The 25,432-nt window shown below is 38.7% G+C and overlaps 1 protein-coding gene and 1 pseudogene across 1 annotated transcript in view; one reads left to right on the top strand and one right to left on the bottom strand.

Moving 5' to 3' along the window:
* The first annotated feature begins 1,668 nt into the window (after positions 1 to 1,668).
* Positions 1,669 to 7,373, top strand: LOC131959759 (ectonucleotide pyrophosphatase/phosphodiesterase family member 7-like; annotated as a pseudogene).
* Positions 7,374 to 9,930: 2,557 nt separating this feature from the next.
* bms1 (BMS1 ribosome biogenesis factor) overlaps positions 9,931 to 25,432 on the bottom strand; it is a 35,343-nt gene continuing 19,841 nt past the window's right edge. Inside the window, exons 17-23 of the mRNA XM_059324801.1 lie at positions 16,964 to 17,144; positions 15,459 to 15,517; positions 15,084 to 15,206; positions 13,552 to 13,699; positions 13,288 to 13,463; positions 11,512 to 11,673; positions 9,931 to 10,358 (exon numbers count right to left, since the gene is read on the bottom strand). Coding sequence (XP_059180784.1) covers positions 10,131 to 10,358; positions 11,512 to 11,673; positions 13,288 to 13,463; positions 13,552 to 13,699; positions 15,084 to 15,206; positions 15,459 to 15,517; positions 16,964 to 17,144 — 1,077 coding nt within the window. The 3' untranslated portion in view covers positions 9,931 to 10,130. The remainder of the gene's footprint in view (positions 10,359 to 11,511; positions 11,674 to 13,287; positions 13,464 to 13,551; positions 13,700 to 15,083; positions 15,207 to 15,458; positions 15,518 to 16,963; positions 17,145 to 25,432) is intronic.

The raw sequence follows: 25,432 nt of genomic DNA, 5'->3' as shown, positions 1-25,432 counted from the left end.
TTAACTGCTTTTGCCTTTTCTATGGTTTTTATGGCCTTCACTTGTTCTGTCTTATTATCAGTCTGTCAATCATCTGTGAAGCACTTTGAACAGCACTAACATGTATGAAAAGTGCTATACAAATCAAGTTTGGCCTGAAACAAGAAATTCAAATCTGTCTTATAGTTCTTCTGTGTGGAGTTTACATGTTCTCCCTGTGTCAGCGTGGGTTCTCTCCGGTTGTCTCTCACTTAAACCTTAAGTTTAAGTGGTGACTCCAAATTGCCGGTGGAAGTGAATGAGAGCGTGAATGGCTGTCTGTCTCTATGTGTCTGCATGCAGTGGCTTAACCAATGGCACACTAGCAAAAACTGTGCAAGAGCGTTTTTTTGAAAATGTTGAAGTGCCCTTTCATCTGCATGCCAAATGACCTTTCAGATAAGGATGGCAGCATTCTTGTAAAGTGCTCACATTTCTTTGCTAGACTTAATTATCCTTTTTTGACATTTGCTACTGTTGCAACTTTTTAAAATGAGGGAATGTCATTTAAAGCAGTATACTAAAATGGGAACTGTGCATATAATTTGTAAACACAACGGGTAAAAAAAGTACAACTATTCGATAAGTTTATTCCTGATGAACACGATTGCTGTAAGGTTGGTGGGGTTAATGATTTCTACTGTGATATGATGTTGTCATTACCTTTTGGTACTTTCAAAAGTACCAGATGGACTCATTACCCGGTACTTTCTTGGTCAAATGCAGCTTTGTTGACGTAGTGTCATAAGTAAACTTGTATGTAAATGCTATCCCTCCCATAAGGATATCAAATATGTAAGGATGAACCTGAGCAACACTTGTGTTGATCTCATGGTTCAAAAGTGTGGTTAGATGGCTATCTGAATTATTTATAATTATAATAAATCATTATTAATTATAATAAATGAGATTATTTGATTTAATCTCGAACGTCACCTCGAAATGGGGCACCACTCAGACACAGAAAAATATAGCCAATTTACCTAAATCAGTCTCATAAAGTTATTAAACTATCAATTTCGAACACTGATTAATAATTATTAACATAATTATAATTTAATACCATATTTATATTTAGTAATGGTTGAAGGAATTTGGAATTATTTTCATAGAAGAGGTTTATATATCGTTCACAGTGTACAACATTAAATAGACAGCATAAATATTCCAGAAAGATATTTATTCTAAATAAACAAATAAAAGCACACATCTATCGAGGTCTACAAGGTCTAATCTAAGATTATCTACAGTGTAGGCTTACGAAAGAGAGAAAAGTGTGTCTAGGTGTGTGTGGGTGTTTGTGTGACCATTTACATGTTTGGCACACGGATTAACAAGAAAATGTAAAAAATTGGCACCCAATATCAAAAAGGTTGCTGACCCCTGGTTTATATGGTACAATATTTATTTTAATCAGTTTATGAAAAGGTTTAACTACCCCTCTGCAAGCGATTCCTTTTTCAGCGCCCATTCTGATTGAGGTGTTCACATAGAAAATATTTACTTTGTTTGTGCTATTAAAGCGATTATAAGTGGAATATTGGGCTCCAAGTTAACATGAATAATGAATAAAAGGAGCCTTATTGGTTCATCTGCAATATCTTGTCACGTTATGTCCAATTTTACCTTTTGGTGTTTCAAAGGGTTCAATAAGCAATCTCTATCTCACTCACACTCACTCACACACACACAAACACACAATCGCTATCATATCATTCCATTCCACTGACAAAGGCATAAAACCTAGATAAGTGCTAACCTATAGACCTTATTTAGTACAATGATTAATTAGGTGTGTATGTGCGAATACTGCACCATTCAGTGTTATACTTGCTTCGGGGTAATCACACAGTCGGTCATACTACTGCAGTAAGAGAAGGCTTATATTAAGGTCTTCTTTTGACATTAAGGGGTTCAGAAGCCAGGCTTCAATAATATAACTGGAGACAAGGCCCACACAGCTGAAAAAAAATTGAGTGGAGACCAGTGGATTTTCACTAAAAAAAGGTTTAAATCTTCAGTCATGCTGCTGCTCTGCCTTGCTGTCTTTGGCCTCATTGCCTGCTGTCCCTGTGCTGCCGCTCCACCAAGGGAACTGCCGTCAGAAGCTGGGTCTACCAGAAACAAGCTGCTGCTCATCTCCTTCGACGGCTTCCGCTGGGACTATGACCGAGATGTTGAAACTCCTCACCTGGATAAGATGGCCCAAGAAGGGGTGAAGGCAGTCCATGTTACTCCACCCTTCCTCACCATTACCAGTCCTTCTCACTTCACAATGCTGACAGGTAAAAAAAAAATCACTATAGAACTTTGTTGTTTTAAAAAAAAAAATCCAATCTGTCCAGACTTTTGAAGTGGCCAGAATAGTGGGTGAATTACCAAACAATCTTACAGGGCCCAGGAACAGAGCATAGAGTACATATAAAAATATATATCGATATATTTTTAAAAGTGATATGGAATTGGACCATTTGACCAAGTCCCAAAACTCTTGACTTGTTAGCACATCTTTATGTGGGTTGGCAGAATTGTTAGTGCTGTTACTCTTGCCACATAGGGGTATGTCAACCACACTCAGCAGTTCTTGTTGGACATAGTTAGCATGGGGGTTGAATAGGAAATCAAATTATTGAAACTTAATTCAAACCCAAAAAATAAATCATACATTTATATTGCATTTCAAGCATCAGAAACTATATAACTATATAGCCACTATATAAACTCCTGCTTCACACACACTCGTTACCAGATCTTTCATTGCATTCATGCCTGACTTTCCAGCCTTTCTTTTTGGACTGATTTCCTGTTGCCAACCCTGTCTGTCTCTGACTATCTTGCTTTGTCGATTTTCCAGTAAATTTTCCTAAGCTTTCTGTCACTGACCATGAATTTTGCCTCTGCTTCTACCGGGTGCTAATTTCTTGCTGCTCCCAAGAATAAAAGTCATCAACTACTCCTGCTGTCTTGTGTGCTATAATTGGGCCCTCACCACACCTCTTACATTAACAACATAAATGGTGTCTGTGTGAAACCACCACCATTGAAGTCTTAATTTTACAAGAAAAAAAGCTATATTAGCGTACCCCTAGCTTGTAGACACCATTGCTCTGTTTGAACTGTCTCCCTACTCCAGAATGCTTCCTGCTGAAAAGCTTGGGGAAGCAGCTGTAAGCACTCTCTGTAAACCAAACAGTAACATGATTGTAACGGAACAACGGTCAAGGGTGGCATACATCCATCTCACTGACACGAGATTGGGGAACTGGTTAGTGGGAAAGGCCATCTACCACATGCTTCAAACTGAATTCCTTCACCACAGAACTGAAGAATGTATTTGACTATCCATTTCTGGTCAAAGAGGCTGTCTGGGGGGGCTGTTAAGTCGAGCCCAAGGTGAAGGGTGGGTGAAAGGTTATTCCATCAAGCTCCAGACATTGGCAGCAGAGAGTAAGTGTAATACACCTTCACCATAAAACTCTTACATTCTATCTCAACAATACACCCCATTAGCCATTGATTCTGGGGTTTCCCTGGCTCTGGAGACAGTTCCTGTCTTTGCAGGTTTCCACAAAATACAAGCGACGTTGCTACCATGTTCCTACAATACCATTGACCTCACTTCAGCTCCCACACCATTTTTCCTAATCTACACAGCTCACCCAATTACCCAAACAGCCTTTAGCCAAAGAAACTTCTGAATATGTTGAACTAAGATTAGACTGCATGGCCTCCTCAGGGATGGTAAATGGACCTGCACTTATATAGCACTTTTCTAGTCACTTTGCGACCACTCAAAGAGCTTTACACTACAGACTGCGCACGGGATATCTTTTTTTCAACATTAATTTTATTCATGGGCAACTTTTAATTGCTGAAATTCAGGCTTAATTATCCAATTTACTATTTAGCCAAATATAAATACTTCTAAGCTGCACTATTGAAAGTTTAGATTGATCAACAAGCCTTGAGAAATCCCACGGAGTTACTTTTCTTTGATCAAACTCGTGTCCATAGTCCAGCAGGGCCAATTGCCAGTAGCTGATTTCATCATAATTTAGGAGAACATTTAAAGGTTAAATTTTCACATATATTAATTCCATTTCTTGCTTGTTTTTTCTTTCCTATCCTCAGGACGTTACGTCGAGAATCATGGAGTAATCCACAACATGTGGTTCAACACTACCACTCAGGAGAAGAAGCAGTACTACCAGACTCAGTTTGTGGATTCTTACTGGGACAATGGCAGCTTACCCATCTGGATAACAGCACAGAGACAGGTTCTTTAGATCAATCTGTTAACTGTATCAATTCTCTTTGGAAATACAAATAGTCTATTTGAGTATTTTTATTTCAAATTAATCAATATTTTTATATTCTTCCAGGGTCTAAAAGCAGGTTCTCTGCATTTCCCTGGCACAGCAGCCACCTACAAAGGAGAGACTGTGAAGGTTAGGCAAGTGGAATCTGGTTTCTATGATCATTCTAACGAGACAGATTGGAGGCTGAACGTAGACAAGGTGGTTGGAGAGTGGTTCGACCAACAGGACCTGGACTTTGTCTCCTTGTACTTTGGAGAACCAGATTTGATTGGGCACAAATATGGACCAGATTCCCCAGAACGTCGTGAGATGGTCCAGCAAGTGGACCGTACTGTGGGTTACATCCGGGACAAGATCCAAGACCATGGCCTTACTGACCGCCTCAACATTATCATCACTACGGACCACGGGATGACTACAATTCTACGGGGTGGACTAGTTGAGGAGATCCTCCTCTCTAAGATCCCTGGCTTCAGCTTCAGGGATATCCAATTCCAATTGCTGGTCCCCTTGGGATGCTGCTCCCTAAAGAGGGGATGCAGGAGAAGGTCTACAAGGCTCTGAAAGGAAGCCACCCTCATCTTCATGTGTATAAAAAAGAGGAGATGCCAGCTAGACTGCACTACAGTAACCACCCTCGACTACTTCCCATCATCCTTATTGCTGACCCTGGATACGTTGTGAATGGGGTGAGAGAACGCATAGTTTTGTGTTAACATGTAGCTCATATGGTGGGTAGTGCGGAGTGTATTTGATCTCTGAGAAACCTTTCGTATATTTAAGCATTACTGTGTGCAGAGGGTTAAATTGTCAGATTTTTCTTTGATTTGGGTAAAAATGCACTTACCCTTACTTTGTAACCTTTCATTTTAATCTTCTATGGCCTGCACACACTTCCAGGTTGTTTAAGGGGCAGTTTCACATATATATTAGGGACAGATGTACCTTTCAAGTGGATACCTTGATTGTTCACTACCAATCCATCTCTTTTAAAAGATATTGCATGATCATGGGGTGTCATTCGTTGTCCCAAAGTTTAATCCACTTCAATGGAACTCTTGTGAAATTAAATCCTTGTTACGGTTCTGGTGTTTACCAAAACAACCAATCCGAGACCACCTTGTTCCGTTTCCAGACGAACCCTACTACGGTTCAATTGCACTGTGAACATAATCACAAAATTATTACATGCTAATGTTTCTCATTAAACTTTTAATCTGTGTCCATACAGATCTTACCGCTGCACTACGTCAAAGGAGACCATGGCTTTGATAATGAAGCCATGGACATGAAAGCCATCTTCAGAGCGGTGGGGCCCGCCTTTCACAAAAACATGGTGGTAGATCCCTTTGACCTGGTTGATGTGTACCCTCTGATGTGCCATCTACTGGAGATAAACCCAGAGGTCAATGATGGACACCTGGACAAAACCAAACACATGATGAAGGAAAACAAGGGTGGAGACAGTAAGTGTATATATATATTTACTTATACAGATATATTCTGAAAAAAGTCTAAAAGACGAAAATAAAATAAAAATTTTGTGTTTGGTAAAGTTGGAAAAGATATTCACTGAATAGTTGTTCCCGTGTCAATAAGGAACATTGTTTGCTGTCAGAATAGTTAGGTAGACTGCAAGCTACAGCCTGATTTTAATTAATATCATAAAATGCGCAATAACCACAATTTTTAAGGGTATATATATAAGGGACATATATTAGACTTATTGAGGAAAATCAGGCTGTAGCTTGCAGTCTACTTTACCAAACTCAAGAAGTTGACTTTATTCTCGACATTTCAACTTTTTTCTCAATATTGTATTTCAAATTTATTCTCGTCATTTAAACTTTTTTCTCCAAGTGCATAATTAATTTGATTCCTCTTCATTGTTATTTTCTCCTACCTGGCCCTAATCGTCTTCCGTACATTTGTAAAACAGATTTTGTTTGTTAGGTTTTGGTAGAAAATTAGCTCCATATGACGATCTCAATCCTAACTTCACACAGGCTGGATTACATTATCTAGCAGCTGTAGAGTCATATCTAATCAGTATGTGAAAGGTTTTTCTTTTCTGCACAACAGAGTGTCCCTGTCTGTTATTTGTGGATGATGTGCTGCCTCATCTGCTTGTATGCTTGTTTTCTGTCTGTCTGCCGTTCCAGAGAACAGTAATGCATCGATGGTGCTGATTGGCTTTGGGACAGTGATTGGGCTCCTGGTGCTTGTGTTCATCATTACCATATCCTACATCGTGTGCAAAAGATCCAGGTCATAATGGCTTTTAAAATGTATCTAAAAATTCTGAGAGTAAGTAGGTAAAAACAGTTTTAATTTTAAGCATTTTCTAATCATACAAGAGTATGCTTAGTGTAGGTAAATAATCAGACATTCTTTATTAATTTGTTATAATGATGGACTCACAGCGCTGATTCATGAGTTGTAAGATACATCATTTTATGTTAAACAATCTGCTACACTCAAGCTAGCTGCTATTTTTACATTAGTTGCTGTAGTTAAAGCTGGTTTCGTTTCAGAAGGACACTAACAAATTGCATATTGTGTGAAGTGGCAATAAACTGAATTCCTCTACAAAAAATAGTTCTCATTCTCTTCTGAGAGCCTCTTCTAAAGGTTGGAGATCAATATATTTTATACCAAGTTGTGCCCTCCTGTGAGTTCAAAGGTAAACCAAGCTAACTTTATACAGGCCATTATCATAAATTCTGCTATGTTGTGAGTACAAATGATAAGACAGCCAATCATATCAGAGTGTCTTCTAATCTTATCTAGGAAGCACACGCATGTCTGCAGAATATCAATATTCTTAGGACATCAAGGGCCAATGTACTGTATATTCAATTACAACAAGCAAGATGTGCAGTGTTATGGTCCACCAGTATTTTTTCAAATGTATGAACATTGATCTTCATTTTCTGGTTTACCATTATGCGGGCTATTGCAACTTAAGGAAACAGGGATCCAAGTTTTTCAGCATGCTAAAAAATGCAAAGCAAAAGACATACAATATTTTTGTGTGGCTACATGTAATTCTCTCTCCTAACTCCTACCATATTATGTATTTGATGCAGTCAATACTATAATAAATGGCTAATATGCACCTCATACCTCTCTCTTACTTCCGTTTCCTGTCTGCCTCTTCACTATCAGCTAGCTTGAATGGGAGCGTGTCTATGTTCCCCTCTTTGTATGAGACTGGGAAACATAGGACCCTTTTCCCAAAAAGGGTCCTATGTTCCCCGGTCTGTTACTTTTTCCACCATTACTGCCAAATTCCATGGCACAAAAGCCAAAAAATGAACTGCAAAGTAACCAGAAAGTAGCTGCTGTGCAAATGTAAGTTCTGGGCTGCTTGAGTTAAAGTGGGCCATGCAACGGTAGGCCTGCTGGCCATGCTGAGAGTCTACCTTAAAGATTGCGGGGAACATAGGACCCTTTTTCAGAAAAAGGGTCATACGCTCCCTAGTATGTATTGCTACAGGGGAACATAGGACCCGGGGAACATAGGGATGACCCCCTTGAATGCTACTGCTGGTTAGCCAACATTGAAAAGACCTGAAAAATAAAAGGCTACTTTGGAGACATTGAAGGTAAACTGGTACACTTATTTCCTGTTTCGACAAAGGCTGAAGACCAGGTTAAAAATGTATTACTTAAGTGCCACATCCTGTCACCACTAGAGATACAGCGAGTCCACAGAATGCTTACCAGCCCGCCAAGGCAAGACCAGAGACAGAGGCCAGACACAGCTCACTATAACCCAACATGCTTTGCCGACCCGTACAAGAGAAGGTACTCCAAGCAGCTGGAGAGAAAGGATAAAAAACGTGTTTTTACCAGATTACTCCAGGAACTGCTTCGACATCCCATTGGGATCATCCCATCCCAAAACATAGATATGGGTCCAACAGACCAATAGTCTGAAAATACAAACCGGAGTCCAGTAACTGTTTTATGGTGTGATAACGCTGGTCAAGAAATGGTCAGGCATTAGGCACAAATACCACTAGATTAGGATCAGACGATATCACTTCTTCAGATTATTGGGCCGTTGAACCAATGGGACCCGTAACAATAGCAGTATTATTCCAAGCAAGCCATGGACCAAGAAAAGGTCTCCTTAAGACAAGTTCCTTGCCACTCTTGAAATGAAGAGTATACTAGAAAATGTAATCAATTCAAACAGTGGCATTTGACAGGAATAAGATGGCCAAAAAGAACTAGGTAGATGGCAGAGTGGTGGCCCAGTGATCAGAAGGCCCGGGGTTCGATCCCTGGCCATGGCAGTCTACATGAGCAATAAATTGCTCCTGGTGCTGCGTTACCTCAGTCACCAGTGTATGAATGATGATCCGTAGTGTAAAAGTGCTTTGAGGGGTTGCTTTGACTAGAAACTGCTATACATTCATTATCCTTAACTGCTTATCCACACTCTGGTTGGGGGGGCTGGAGTCCATTCCAGCTGACATTGGGTGAGAGGCGGGGTACACCCAATTTTTTAAAATTACCGTTACATTCTGGGTATCATACTTTGAATGACAGGTCGCCAGACTATCACAGGGCAGACACATAGAGACAGACAAGAACGCTCTCATTCACACCTACGGGCAATTTAGAGTAACCAATTAAACCTAAGTACATGTTTTTGGACTGTGGGAGGAAGCCGGAGAACCCTCTCTGAGCTGCAGGCCGGAGTCGAATCAGCGACCCTCTTGCTGTGGGGCAAGAGTGCTAACCACTACACCACAATGTAGCTCAACTGCTTTACAAGTTCAGTAAAAGAAAAAACTACGAACAACTCTAAACTGCAAATGCATAACTGCTGTTATTGGTAGTCTGTAATGTGTTTATTGAATCTGTTATTAAAATACTGCTTGTGTTCTGAAATGAGCAGAGTATAAGGTAGGTTACTCCCTAGAATGAGCTGTTGCTATAATAGCTGCCTTGAGTAGGGGTTGACAAAGGTAACATTAAAATGAGTGGCACTCCCCACAATGATTCTTACTAAGGTGTTCTATAGACATGTGGATGATGGGTAACTTTTGTTTTGCACTTTTGCTGTTTTACGGTCCACAGGCTGCTGGTTTATTTAGGTGAAGGCAAAAGGAAGGAATCCTACGCTTGGATTGGTCTTCTTCTGTTTTTTGGCTGTTAGACTTGAGGACTGCACATGTACAACTGAACGAATGGGCGTCACCAGTTTTGGCATAGTTTGGAGAGACAAGTTGTGCCAGCGTATTTTGATATCATAATGTGTACTTGCTACACAAATTGTGTACAAGTTGGCAGGTATGCTATATTCACACTGAAGTAATCATTGAACAAACCTACATCTTCTGAAGCATTTACCTGTGTTAATAAGTTTGAATTTTTGTGTTCATGATCACGACAGTGTGTTTTCCCCCCTAATTCATGGCAAAAAATAAAAAATGTTTTATTACCGCTACATCCTGGGTATTATACTGTGAATGACTGACTAGCGACATGGAATAATATCTCCATGACATGATGAGAATAAAATCACCATCAGGAGGAGAGCCAGCCCAATGCTGGCACATAATTTTGCTGATGACAGTTTCCATTGACAGACACGTGTTTAATTCAAACACATTTCATAAGACTTTTACATCTGATGTTCAATAGCAATTCATCTAGTAAAAAACAATAAAAATGATTTTGCCAAAGTAATGAAACAAATGGCAACAGTCCAAAGAGCAGACCAGGCATCTCAATAACAGTCTGCAGGGGTTTTCATGTGAGTCCAGAGTCAGTGAGTTAGTCGTCCTGGGGTGCCCCCTTCAGACTGGACCTGTGCTTCTTCTGGTCCGCCTGGCCCATGACGCGGTACAGTTTTTTACGTGCCTCCTTCTGTCTCTTCATCTTTGCCTCCTCCTGTTTATCCTTCTCCTGCAAGAACTCCTTGTGTTTGTTGTGCTGAGCCTTGTGGGCTTTCTTCTTCTTGTAGTTGTGGACTGTGCTCAGAGCGTGGAGCAGAGCTGCCACCTAAAGAACCGGGAAGAAGACAAGCAATGCTTAGAAATAAAGCCATGTTTAATACAGGGAGCAGTCCAGGGTTAACCAAGAAATCCACAAAAAATTGGGACTTTCTATTAGGGCTGCACGATTATGGCCAAAATGATAATCACGATTATTTTGATCAACATTGTATTCACGGTTATTCATCATGTTAGGAAAAACATCTGTATATTTATTGCACTACTTTTAAACAAACAATAGGAACAGTTTTTAGTGTGTGTACAGAGTGTCCGGTGCTTGTTGTAAACAAACAGAGATCACTAAGTGAACACCTCCTGCAGCAGCAGCACATACACACTGTACTGCTACAGAGCTAACTGCCTATTAGCTATTTGCAGACTGGACACTACGGGGTTAACATCCCCTCCGGCTCTGCAGCTTGGAGAGACTGCTGCAGGAGGACTGTGCCGCTTCGACTCATTCTTACTGGGGATTTCCACCGGCCGCAGAACGGCCGCGTGTATACGGCTGGTGCACTACGCTGCAGTTACGCGCCCGGTGGGAATTGACCCCGGGCAGAGGACAGAGCAAAACCACGGCACAGCCGTTCCGCGTCCGGTGGGAATCCCCAGTTCTTAACGAGCCTCTGGCCTCTGTGGCTCCAATAACACCAGGAAAGTCGCTTGATTTGTCACCAGTTGCTTTTTTGAAAAATAGTCGCCAAGGGGTCTGAAAAGTCGCTTAATGTAGCAACTAAGTTGCTAAGTTGGCAACACCACTTCGCTGGCGTTTTAACAAATGGCGCGTGTTGTTGTGGCGTCGAGCACTACGTCACATCCTGCTTAGCATTCTATCCAATCAGCAACCAGGCTTTTTTCAGGGGAGAAAAACGGCCCCGCCCCCTGGTGGTTGGTGGACTACTGGTGTAGAAAGGGCTTGATTGGATATGCAGGAGAGCCGCATTTTAAAATGGAAATATCGCCGACGATCAGGTTAATTTAATCGTGGCGGCCAAAATCATGATCACGATTAATATTCGATTAACTGTGCAGCCCAACTTTCTATCATATTACGGTGAGAACTAAACAAACAATACCGTTTCTGTTATCCGATCAGTATGAAATTTGCTCACATAAGTGCTCACTGCTAACTGAATGGAATGGAGTCTGGTTTTGCTCACCTTCTTCTCATGGGGCTCTCTGATCACACTGGGCCTCTCGAGATCTCTGGGTGTCTTTCCTTTGGCTTGCTGCTGTTTGGGTTTGCTCTTGAAGGGCAGGGCCTTCTGGAGCTCCTTAGGGATGTGAAGGCGGTTGAAGTGCCTTTGGGCTCGAACCACCGGCTGGAAGGGAAAGGGACGGGTATGCACACATCAAGTCAGGAATGTACGGATGCTTTAACTGCATGACAACTCGCTCATAAGGACTGTTGCTGTCAAGCCAGCCAACACATACACACTCACACAATGGAATCTATTAAGGATGACTGTTTGGAAGAAACCTGCCAACTGGAGCATCAATAACGATCAATTAATTGATATGTCTTATACATACTCGAGTATGTATAAAAAAAGGATACATGGGCAAAATAAAATTATATATACAGTACTGTGCAAAAGCCTATTTTGATAAGACGCTTTTATTTTGAAAGGACGGAGACTTCCTGTCAATCATAAAACTAATTCAAGTGCGATTAAACTGTAAAGATAACGTCAAGGACTTCAGTTCACACTTAAAGTCATATTTTGTTAAGCCCTATTTTATTGCGGACCTCATGAATTGCTGCTGATTATTTCTCGCTTTATCAAACCTGGATCAAAACATTTTATCCATTATGATAAAGCATAATGCTTATCTTAACCCATTGACGCTGGGAAAGCATTACCGCATTTCGACCATTGAAACCGGGAGCACTGTTGCGTCACTCTACCATTAAGGCCGGGACAGCGGATATGTCATTTTGTAGTATTTGTATTTTTTTCCACCTATTTTCGGTCTCTTGGCCAATGAAATGCATCAGAATCATGATCAGAATACATGCGGGAGTGTCGCAATGCAACATAGGACTTTTCCAGAACTTTGAAATCATGGAGGAAGACGACTATAGCGGAGGAGCTCAGAAATAAGTGACGGAAGAGATCTGATGAAAACAGCGCCGATGATTTTATTGCTGATCCGGACTTTGAACCCTCGGAACCAATCGACCGGCATTCATGGATGAGGAATATGTTTTAGACGACATATTTTCACCGAAGAACAGACAGATTTGTGGCCATCTGGAGATAATAATAATAATATTAATAATATATTAATATTGATAATAATAATGATTGTGATGATGATATAAGAAATCATGACTGTTTGTCTTTTATTACTTTGTGTCGTTGAGTACCCTGAAAAGTGCAATATACAAAATGTATTATTATTATGATTTTTTTCATTTTATTACAGTAGGGTAATGAGAACTATGTCTATTTCTTCCAATGGTCATATCATGTTTGCATCTTGCTAATGGGCATGTATTAGTATTATGCATAGGATTTTTTATTCAGACAAATGAAACATTTGCTGAGTTTGTTGATTTAAAAAAAAAACTTTATTGAAGGTTTGGACAAATAAACTCAACTTCTCATGAAAGCCATTGGTATAAGCTCTCAAATACTTTTTGAATTTAATTTCTATCTGCTACAGAGGCTGAAAAATCTTCTGTTGAATTTCCAGAAAAACTTCAGGTTTTAGGGGGTTCTTTCAAAATCGCCCATAGGTTTTCCAGGCATGTTTTTCCAGGCGTTTTAAGCCTTAATGGATTAAATGACGCTCATAAAAAATACATTATCATACATATCATTAAGCTTCCTTCTCAGCACTGTGGTTAGTAGGACCTTTGGAATGGGCAGCATCACTTATACTCGTAATGCTTCATTCTTTTCTCAGATCAGGTGTTCAGATGGCTCTACCTTGTACAGAGAGTCCGTGTTGGGTTTGTTGCGGATGCCCAGGTCAAATTTGAGCTGCCCCAGGGTCCTCATGCCCGCCCAGCTGTCCTTCTGACCGACAGGCAGCAGCAGAGACGTGACAGGGTTGTAGAGCTGAGGAACAGTCACTGGATACCAGGAGCGCAGGAACACGATGTCTGCACACCAGCAAAATACAATATTTACCTCATGTAAGCGTTGCTGTAAAGTCTGTGAAATACCAACACAAGTAAAGCAGACACTCACCACTCATAAGCAGACGGTCCTCAAACGTGGCTCTGTAAGCTCCTGGTGGTGTAGACAGTGCCTTCTTGATCTGACCTCTGACCCCTGACACTGTTCGTATAGAAGCTCCTTCAAATTTAGCGACCTCCAGCACTGTGTTGAACATGCCCTATGAACACAGAGGGAGAATTCAATTAAAACACTTCACATAAGTAGTATATAGGGCTGGGCGATATATCAATATAAAAAATATATCGATATATTTTTAAATGTCATATGGAATTAAACCACATCGCATATATATAGTTAAAAAAAATGTTTTTATGTATAAATGCTGTCCTTACTACGGTTTATCATATTTAGTTATTTTGTAATGTTCATTATTCTTTTCTCATATAATTATATTTATTTCAGAAAAAGATTAGCCTATTTTATTTCATAGACTATTTTGATTTAAGATATTTTTTTATTTAAATGTGCACATTATGGAGCTTTGATTTGGAAAAAAAGGTACTCCTGTTGTTATACAGCATTTATGTTCATTTAAATAAACGGTTTCAATAAAACTACTTGTGACATGTCATATTTGACTTTGACTGAACATTTGCTCTCACTTTGTGATGAAAATATCTGGATATATATCGTATATCAATATTCAGCCTAAATATATCTGGATATGACTTTTGGTCCAGCCCTAGTAGTATATATAGTATAAACTTGATTCCAAAGGAGTTGGGACACAAAACATGAATAAAAACAGAATGTAAAAATAAGTATATCGTTTTACCATGAACATCTTAAAAACCATCTGCCTGGGTGGCTTTGGGGGTAAGGTTTTCCACATGTGCCATGCCAGCCATGGCTCATGAAATTACCAGTGTTGCCAACTCCTCAGTAAGGAAAGTAGCTATTGGCTGTCCTAGAAGTCACTAAATGATGTCATTGCCTAATTTGCATAATCATGTGCCTGTAATTGTAATGGACACTGTAGGAGAGAGGAATAATGTTGTGGGAAAGACAAAAAGTGAGTAAAAAAACACCATAAATATGTTTAGAACTGCAAGTGCACTGTGCACAATTCCAACCCTCCTCCTTTATCTGTTCTCAGGACCGGCAAAAGTGACCCAAAAGAGACACTGATTGTAAAACAGCCAGCAGCAACTCCGCGCACGTTTGATTCATAAGCAGACTGGACGCTAAGGGGTTAACATCCTCCAGCTCTGACTGCAGCTGGGAGAGACTGCAGCTGGGAGAGACTGCTGCGGGAGGACTGTGATGGGGGAGGGGGCGGACGGCAGCACCCGAGGCTCGTTAAGAAGAGTGAGAACGAGTCTCCAAAAGTCTTCAATAACACAAGAAAAAGTCGGTACATTTGCTGCTAGTCGCTTTTTAGAATAAGAGTCTCTAGAGGGGTCTAAAAGTCACTAAATATAGAGACAAAGTCACAAAGTGGGCAACACTGGAAATTACAGCTACTGGCATACATAATCACACCTAAAAGCGATAAGCTGTAGATAAACCGTAGACAAACCGTAGACCTTAAGTTTCCCTACCTTAATGAAGGAGGTGTTCTTAAAGATCTTGTAGGGGTAACCGATGAGTTTGAGCTTCTTTACTACAGTCACAGACTTATCCAGGTCCAGGACAACTCCTGTGGCTGCAATACGGAAATTAGCCTGCAGAGGGAAAAAAAAGGAATTTAGAAATAAACTACATCTTCATGCACAATTCTATAAGAATCATTTAGTCAAGGATTTTTAGACCTGGAGTCACATGATCGTTAGATTTTTAAAAACAACTAATATTGCTGTAATTTTTTACCATTTGGGTAACTGGCAAAGTTCTCACTTTCATCATTGCATGATCTGAAGATCTGAAATTGAACCACTGAACAAAACTTCTGTAACTAGAGTGAATAACTGACTTACTTTAGTTCCTGCTACTGCCTGCACCGCCAGGAAGCCTGTGCCCTGTGGTGTGACGGGACCTTCAGAGAGACAAAGGGGGAGACAGAACACAGCTGATAGATATGGACATGACCGAAAAACAATCCTACAGGAATAAAAGTGTTATTATACAATAACACTAATGAATTACAGACAACTTGACCCTTCGTCTCATGACATGACAGTACACGAACTCCTGTAACATTTGCTTTGTCAAACATGGAAGTTCTACGGTTGAGAAAAAGTAGTGCCAAATGAAACGGCTGATGATAGCAACGAAAATCAATGGACAAATCATTAATGTAGCATACACATAAATAGAGGTTGACCGATATATCGGCCGGCTGATATATTGAGCCGATATTTGCGTTTTTGTACTTGTATCGGCATTGGCCGATACGTGCGTGCGTTCACCAATCAATTCGTTTGTTTCGTTAATACATTTTTTTTTGTTTAAATTGAGACTTGTGTAACATTAATTATCATTTTTATCACGTAAATGGAGGGAGAAAAGACAATATCGGCTTCAGGAATCGGCCCAAAAAAATCTGCACATATCGGGGATCAGTTAAGACTGATGTCAAAAGTAATCGGTATCAGCCTTAAAAAACCTGTATTGGTCAACTACTACAAATAAAGAGGTATAACATTTTTAGGCTGTTCCTTTATTTAGGTGGTTAAAATACGCTTTGTGAATGGATCTGCACTTATATATTTGTGACACTACCAGCCGGTTAACTGCCTGGAGCGCATCTGGTTCTCCAAACTGGGAAAGCACAGACCATCATCTACTGCAGGTAATACACTGTGGGTAAAAACCTCATACAACCTCACTTGAAAAAGCAAAATTATCCCTTTAAGGCAGCAGATATTGCTGAAGTTGCAATAAATATCAAAAACCTCTACACTGAAATTGCAAAAACAGCAAGTGCTTTCAGTGGAGAAAATAAAAACATGCTAGTTCCTGGGCGATATATCGATATAAAAAATATTTCGGTATACATTTTTAAATGTGGTATGGAATTAGACCATATCGCATATATATCGATATAGTTCAATTTTTTTCTTTTATATATAAATACTGCCCCTCCTAGGGTTCATCATTTAGTTCTTTTGTAATGTTTGTTATTCATTTCTCATTTAAATATATTTATTTCAGAAAAAGATTGGCCCATTTTATTTCATAGGCTATTTTTATTTATTAATTTATTATTATTTAATTCATTGTGCACTTTATGGTGCTTTGATTTAAAAAAAAAAAAAAAAAAAAAAAAAAGGTACTCCTGTTGTTATACAGCATTTATGTTCATTTAAATAAACGGTTTAAATAAAACTACTTGTGACTTGTGTCATATTTGGCTTTGACTGAACATTTGCTCTCACTTTGCGATAAAAATATTGGGATATATAAATATCGATATTCAGCCTAAATATATCGGGATATGACTTTTGGTCCATATCGCCCTGCCCTACTGGAACTGTCGTACCCCAGATGGAGGCTCCACAGTGCATGTGCTGCGGTGTGTATTTGAGCAGGCGATGGCGTCCGTTGTGATCTTCAATGTGGTAGAGGGGGATTGTCTGGAAGCGCCTCCAGCCTAAAGACAAGATGAGAGGGTCCCGTGTCTTCAGGATGCGGTTGTACCAGCGGTGTTTCTTCAGCCGCATCTGCAAAGACACACAAAGATTTATTCAGTACATCTCCTCACTCGGGATGGGAATAATTCATCAATGATCGTAAAGAGTTTGGTCGATCACATGGAATTTTTAATCAATCTGTGTATTTTTCAATTTTATCTCCGACTGCGTATCAGTACTCACTGAACTGAAACACGGCCAAGTATTCAGTTCTGTGGCCGTACATCAATAAGCCAATGAGCTGAGAATTCAGTTGATAAAGCTACAGTTTGCAAACTGAAAGTTGCAATAACAATTATAAAACACACAGAAATACAAGAGTATTAATTTGAGCAAAACTAGCTTACTGTAAGGCAAGGCAAGGCATATTTATTTGTATAGCGCATTTCATACACATAGCAATTCAATGTGCTTCACACAAGAACAATGAAAAAATCTAAATATGGAACCATACACAATTTTAGCAATAACTAAAAAATTTCCTCTGGGGAAATTCTGAAAGGGCCACGGGGGCTACTGCCGGTGTGTGTACACTATGATGAGATTCTTCAGAGATTTCAAACTATGCCCTTTAACCTCAAAAAGTGCGTGTGTGTGTGTGTGTGTGTACGTGCGTGCGTGTTTGAAGCATGTGTATGCATGAGGAGTGAGGAGTGTGCGAGCTTACGCGCATGTGTGTGTGTGTGTGTGTGTGTGTATCTGTAACTGTAATCACATCAAAGATCAAAGGCAATCAGATCAAAGCAATCAACAGAATTAACTGACACCTGTTCCGGCACAGTGACAGCAGAGGTGGACAGACTGGAATTTCTGGCCTCAAACAGAAAGCATTTTCGGCAAAACCATAATACCTATCATTGACCCGAGTTCACTTTGAGCGTCCTGGGTTTTTCCTGAACGTCTACATATGTTGTTTTTTTAAGAAAAATGAAAAAATAGCTTTGTTAGAGCAATCTAAAAAAACTGTTACACCTCTCTTTTTCAGAAATCTTCCTGCGTTTTTAATATGGGAGCAAATGAGGCTGTTGCTGTGTGTTGGTGGTGCGTCTGTGCGTCCTACACCCAAACAATAACTCTGACAGCTATACAAGAGGATTGTGAGGGAAAAGACAAATTTTCCTACGTTTCTATGTATAAATTATTTCTGTAGAGTGCAATTTGCACCCTTGAGCGCAGTTTTCAAGTTTATTTTTGACAAGTTTTTCTCTCCCTCTATACTCTTGTGATGATGTCACACACTGTGACATGAACATACTAGGAAAAACTAGGAAACAAATTGAGAAAAAAAGTCTAGAAATATCTAGAAAAGCTTTAGAAAAATGTAGAGAAGGATCTAGAACAACCTAGAAGGTGATATTGAAAAATCTAGAGATCTAGAGCTTTTCTAGATTTTTCTTGATTATTTTCTAGATTTTTCTTAATCCTTCTCTAGATTTTCAAAAGCATTTCTAGATATTTTTCTGGATTTTCTAGATATTTGTTTTCTAGATCATATTCTAGATTTAAAAAAAATATTTTTCTGGATTTTTTTCTAGTTTTTACAAGAGCATTTCTAGATCATTTTCTAGATCCTTTTAATTTTTCGAAATCTTTTCTAGATTTTTCTTAATCCTTCTCTAGAGTTTTCGAAAGCATTTCTAGATATTTTAGATCTTTTTTATGGATTTTCTAGATATTTGTTTTCTAGATCATATTCTAGATTTAAAAAAAAATCTTTTTCTGGATTTTATTCCCTAGTTTTTACAAGAGCATTTCTAGATAGTTTTCTAGATCCTTTTAATTTTTCGAAATCTTTAGATATTTTTAGATTATTTTCTAGATTTTTCTTGATCCTTCTCTAGATTTTTTGGAAGCATTTCTAGATTCTAGAAAAAAAAATCTAGAAAATCCAGAAAAAATTTGAAATATCTAGAAATGCTTCCAAAAAATCTAGAGAAGGATCAAGAAAAATCTAGAAAATAATCTAGAAAAATCTAGAAAAGCTCTAGGAAAAACGAGGAAACAAATTGAAAAAAAGTCTAGAAATATCTAGAAAAGCTTTAAAAAATTTAAAGAAGGGTCTAGAAAACTCTAGAAAGTGATATTGGGGGAAAAAAACCTAGAGATCTAGAGCTTTTCTAGATTTTTCTTGATTATTTTCTAGATTTTTATTAATCCTTCTCTAGATTTTTTGAAAGCATTTCTAGATATTTCTAGATCTTTTTCTGGATTTTCTAGATCATATTCTAGATTTTTTTTTTTAATTTCTGGATTTTTTTCTAGTTTTTACAAGAGCATTTCTAGATCATATTCTAGATTTAAAAAAAAATCTTTTTCTGGATTTTATTCCCTAGTTTTTACAAGAGCATTTCTAGATAGTTTTCTAGATCCTTTTAATTTTTCGAAATCTTTAGATATTTTTAGATTATTTTCTAGATTTTTCTTGATCCTTCTCTAGATTTTTTGGAAGCATTTCTAGATTCTAGAAAAAAAAATCTAGAAAATCCAGAAAAAAATTTGAAATATCTAGAAATGCTTCCAAAAAATCTAGAGAAGGATCAAGAAAAATCTAGAAAATAATCTAGAAAAATCTAGAAAAGCTCTAGGAAAAACGAGGAAACAAATTGAAAAAAAGTCTAGAAATATCTAGAAAAGCTTTAAAAAATTTAAAGAAGGGTCTAGAAAACTCTAGAAAGTGATATTGGGGGAAAAAAACCTAGAGATCTAGAGCTTTTCTAGATTTTTCTTGATTATTTTCTAGATTTTTATTAATCCTTCTCTAGATTTTTTTGAAAGCATTTCTAGATATTTCTAGATCTTTTTCTGGATTTTCTAGATCATATTCTAGATTTTTTTTTTTAATTTCTGGATTTTTTTCTAGTTTTTACAAGAGCATTTCTAGATCATATTCTAGATTTTAAAAAAAAAAATCTTTTTCTGGATTTTATTCCCTAGTTTTTACAAGAGCATTTCTAGATAGTTTTCTAGATCCTTTTAATTTTTCGAAATCTTTAGATATTTTTAGATTATTTTCTAGATTTTTCTTGATCCTTCTCTAGATTTTTTGGAAGCATTTCTAGATTCTAGAAAAAAAAATCTAGAAAATCCAGAAAAAAATTTGAAATATCTAGAAATGCTTCCAAAAAATCTAGAGAAGGATCAAGAAAAATCTAGAAAATAATCTAGAAAAATCTAGAAAAGCTCTAGGAAAAACGAGGAAACAAATTGAAAAAAAGTCTAGAAATATCTAGAAAAGCTTTAAAAAATTTAAAGAAGGGTCTAGAAAACTCTAGAAAGTGATATTGGGGGCGCTGTAGAGCCGCGGACCAAGATGGCAGCTTAGAGTGGGTGCTCCTCGCAACTTTGTTAAAAGTCCTAGTTTAATAACTATTAACGCTTCTAAAAGATGTCTAAACAAACAACCCTTAAAGACTGTGAAAGCAGCTCCAGATCCCGTGGTTCTCAGAGACCCAAAACTACAACTGCGGTAGCCGATGATGCTAACGATCCAGCTGGCCCACGGAGTGACTTAGCTGCGGTGCTAGTCGAACTGCAGTCACTCAGTGCGACCGTCACCGCTATGAACACCAAGATAAGTACTCTTGATGGCTTTGGGGCAAAACTCGACAACATGGAGAGACGCATAGCTGAGATGAATAGCTCTGTCGATGCTGTGCAAAAGAGTTTTGCGGACCTTCAACATGACATCACTGCTAATGCTGAGCGGCTCACGGAGGCCGAAGGGCGCATCGGAGACGCCGAAGATAGCCTGCAGAGTGTGCATACGGAGCTGACTGACGCCGCTAAACGCATCACATACTTAGAGTCTAAGATGGAGGACCTAGAAAATCGTGCCCGGAGAAAGAACCTGAGACTGGTAGGACTCCCCGAAAAAGCTGAAAAGACCCAGCCCATGATTGATTACATCCAGCGTATGTTGCCGGTCTGGCTGGGGCTCGAAGCCGCCAAGTCGTTCACCTTGGAAAGAGCGCACCGCACTCTGGCAAGACCAAGACCGGATCAGAGCAGAGCGGTAATCATCCGTTTCCTGCGATTTCAGGATCGTGAGTTTGTCTTCAACACATCCAAACAACGCTCGCTCACGCATGATGGTCACAGAATCTTCTTTGCTCAAGATGTATCAGCGGAAACCATGAAGGCACGGAGTCCATTCAATGCAGTGAGGAGAAAGTTCATTGAAGCTGGAACTTTTCGGGGATTCACCCTACGTCCTTGCAAAATGAGGGTTCTACACAACGGGAAGATAGTTCTTTTCTCCACACCAGAAGAAGCGGCGAACTTCATCCCAGACTCCTAAACTTCTGAATTCCGAGGATTATAGGTACCTACAGAATGACTAGTATGATGGACAATATGGGTGCACAGTAGTTTAATATAATTTTGGCTAAGATGGATTTGTGTATATTCCGTACTTTATTATTTTAAGTATATGCAAAGCTGCTACTACCATATTTGGTGGACACTTTATTTTATGCACCTATTATTGACCAATACACTTGTTTATTTAACACAGGCTTCTGAGGCAGTTAAATCAAGAAGCGATAATAATGCTATGCTTCATTCTAGGACGATAAATGTTTTAATGTTCAGATTGGATGCGAGGTTGGGGGGGACCGCGTGGGCTGTCTGAGAGAAGTGCCTACAGTTAAACCACTCCTCTTTAGTGTGGATTGGTGCTTGCCCTTACATGTTTAGTTTAAGTAAGGGAAGGGGGGGAGGGACTGAATTTCAAAGGTTAAGTGTTTTGTTATATGTCAGGTTAAGTTTGTACTTTTTCTGTTTTTTCCTTTTTTTTTTTTTTTTTTGTCACACTCAATATGGTCATTTCTTTCACTGTACATGAACCAACATGGAAAGTCCAAAACTGTCTGATTTAAGATTTACAAGCTGGAATGTCAGAGGACTCAATAAGATAACCAAACTGAAACAGGTAATGAATAGACTTAAAAACCTACACTCTAAAATAATTTTTCTTCAGGAAATTCATATCACAGTCACTGAACTTAAACAGGTACAGCGTAGGTGGTCTGGTCAGGTTATACATGCCACATATAACAATTACGCTCGAGGGGTTCTTATTCTTATCCATAAAACAATTCCTTTTCAACTTACCAATACTATCCGGGACCCCCAAGGAAGATTTGTGATAGCTCAGGGCAGGATCATGTCTCACGCATTGAATTTGGTCAGTATATATGGTCCTAATGAGGACAACCCAAAATTTTTTGAACATTTCTTCTTAACCTTGTCTTCATTATTTGGCTTCAATATTATCGGTGGAGATTTCAATTGCACTTTGAACCCATTGGTAGACCGCTCTACAAAATGTGATCCCCATAAAAAACAATCTAGAAAAACAATTTTACAATATATCACAGACTTAAACTTATCTGAAATCTGGAGAAAAATTAACCCAGATAAATTGGAATACTCATGCTACTCAGGAATACATAAGTCCAGGTCTCGCATTGATTATTTTTTGGTGTCACAAGAACTGGTATCCAATATTAAGAACTGTTGGTATGACTGTATAGTTATCAGCGATCACTCCCCCATTTCTATGTCTGTACAAATGGAAAAGCTTCTACAGTCTCCCCCTAATTGGCGTTTGCATGTGAAGTGGCTTAAAAATCCGGAATTTGTTAAATATGTAGAAGATAAGATTGACGATTATTTTCAGATTAATACTAACCAAACTAATGCATGCATTAGATGGGAAGCCTTCAAGGCATATGTTAGAGGGCAAATTATTAGTTTTACAAGCTCTAAAAATAAGAAACAAAAAGCAGAAATTAATAAATTAGAGAAGCAAATCAAATCTTTGGAAATAGATATAAATAATAAAGATGACCCTGAAAAACAAAAACGGTTACTAATTTTAAGAACGGAATACAATAAACTAACATCTGATAAAGCAGCAAAAAGTTTACTGTGGCTGAACCAGGCCTTTTATGATCAGGGAGAAAAGGCCGGCAAATTGTTAGCTTGGAGAATTAAAAAAACACAATCTGAAAGAGCCATTAATGGCATAACTACTCAATCCGGGGAGATATCAAATGATCCTCAAGATATTAATAATACATTTAAGGAATTTTATCAGACACTGTATACGTCAGAATGCTCCCCCACACCCACTTATAGAGATACCTTTCTTGATCAGCTCCAGTTTAAAACTCTCACAGAGGAGGTTAAAGAGGACCTGGATAAGGACATAACGGTGGAAGAGCTTTTGCAGGCCATTAAAAGTATCAACTCAGGCAAAGCTCCAGGGCCTGATGGCCTACCGATAGAGTTTTATAAAATCTTCCAGAAGCAGTTGTTGACTCCACTTTTGAATATGTTTAACGAGTCATTTAATGATGGTATATTACCGCCGACTTTAAGACTCGCTACAATAATTCTTATTTTGAAACCTGGGAAAACACCGACCGACTGCTCCTCTTACAGGCCTATCAGTCTTATGGGAGTAGACACAAAAATATTGTGTAAAGTTCTTGCTAAAAGGCTAGATCAGTATATCCCCTTTTTAGTACACAGTGACCAGAATGGGTTCGTACAGAGTCGTCAGGGTTTTCATAATATTAGAAGGGTTCTCAACATAATCCACTTTAAAAATAATACCAGGGATACAGCGCTGTTATCTCTAGATGCTAGACAAGCTTTCGATCGAATTGAGTGGCCTTATTTGTTTAACTTGTTACCAAGATATGGACTTGGGGGAAATTTTCTGAAATGGATAGAATTATTGTACACTAACCCTACAGCATGTGTAATGACGAATAACAATTTATCAAGTCCGTTAACGTTAGAGAGGTCAACTCGCCAGGGATGTCCTCTCTCCCCACTATTGTTTGTTTTGGCCATCGAGCCTTTAGCCATGTCCATTAGATCTGAAGCCAATTTGTCGGGTATAACAATCGGAGAGCATGAACATAGGATATCGCTGTATGCAGACGATGTGATTCTTTTTTTGTCGGACTTATCAAACAGTGTCCAGACATTACTACATTTAATTGATAAATTTGGTCAGTTTTCTGGATACAGTATTAATAATGCAAAGTCATCTATACTTTTTTTGAACAAAGAAGAAAGAACCAATCCAGTTATAAGTACACCCTTTTTTAATGCGAGGGAGGGCTTTACCTACCTTGGAATTAAGATTACCCCCCAAATTAATACAGTTGTTAAAGCAAACTTTGACCCGTTGATGAGAGAGGTACAAGATCTGCTTGAAAAATGGACAACAATGCCAATATCAATGATTGGCCGGATCAACATAATTAAGATGACTGTCTTGCCGAAATTCTTATATTTGTTTCAGTCACTCCCATTGCCACTGCCAAAATCATTTTTTAAAGAAATTAATACTGCATTTTGTAGGTTTATCTGGAATAATAGAAAACCCAGACTAAGACTCAGATTATTGTATCTGCCTTATGATAGGGGTGGATTACAGATGCCCAGTTTACAGTATTATTACTGGGCCGCTCAGCTGCGTAGTACTATGTTTTATTTTGTCACACACTCTCCTCCAGCATGGGTTCATATTGAACAAGCATCAGTATCTAAGCTACCAATAAGCCTATATTTATATTCAGCAGATTTAAAAACTTTAAAGAAAAAAACAACAAATCCCTTCCTTAAAAACTCTGTTGATATATGGTTTAAGGCTCAAAGACATATTGGTGATACTCCCCCCATCTCTCAATTTTCACCTATTTGGGATAATGCGCAGTTCGCCCCTGGCAGGGCAGATGGTGGTTTTCAGGCTTGGGCTGACAGGGGGGTGCAAAAAATTGGAGACTTATATGTTCAGGGCACTTTACTAACATTTAAAGACCTTTGTTTGAAATATTCAATTCCAAAAAAACACTTCTTTAAATACTTACAATTGAAGCACTTCATCTCATCAAAGCAGCACCAGGCTACACACGAGCCACCACTGTCCTGCCTTGAGGGCATTGTGTTAAAACATATGAATGGGAAACAACAAATTTCTACATTATATAAAACACTTGTATCACATGATGAGGAATCTAGTCATGATAGAAGGAGGGCATGGAGTTTAGATATTAAGGAAGATATTGAAGAGGCTGAATGGACATTAGCTTGTTTGAAAGCTCAATCGCAAACCATTAATACTCGAATGAAATTGCTACAACACAAGTGGTTAATGAGGACATACATAACCCCTGAGAAACTCAACAAATGGTCACCTGACATTCCAGATACATGTGTGAAATGTATGGCTGAGAAAGGTTCTTTAATTCATTGTGTATGGGAATGTCCTAAGCTGGTAGATTTTTGGAAAAGGGTAG

Source organism: Centropristis striata, chromosome 21, assembly GCF_030273125.1.
Source record: "Centropristis striata isolate RG_2023a ecotype Rhode Island chromosome 21, C.striata_1.0, whole genome shotgun sequence".
NCBI lineage: Eukaryota > Metazoa > Chordata > Actinopteri > Perciformes > Serranidae > Centropristis > Centropristis striata.
Note: the sequence above shows the minus strand (reverse complement) of the source record. Positions and strands in the feature narration are given on the sequence as shown.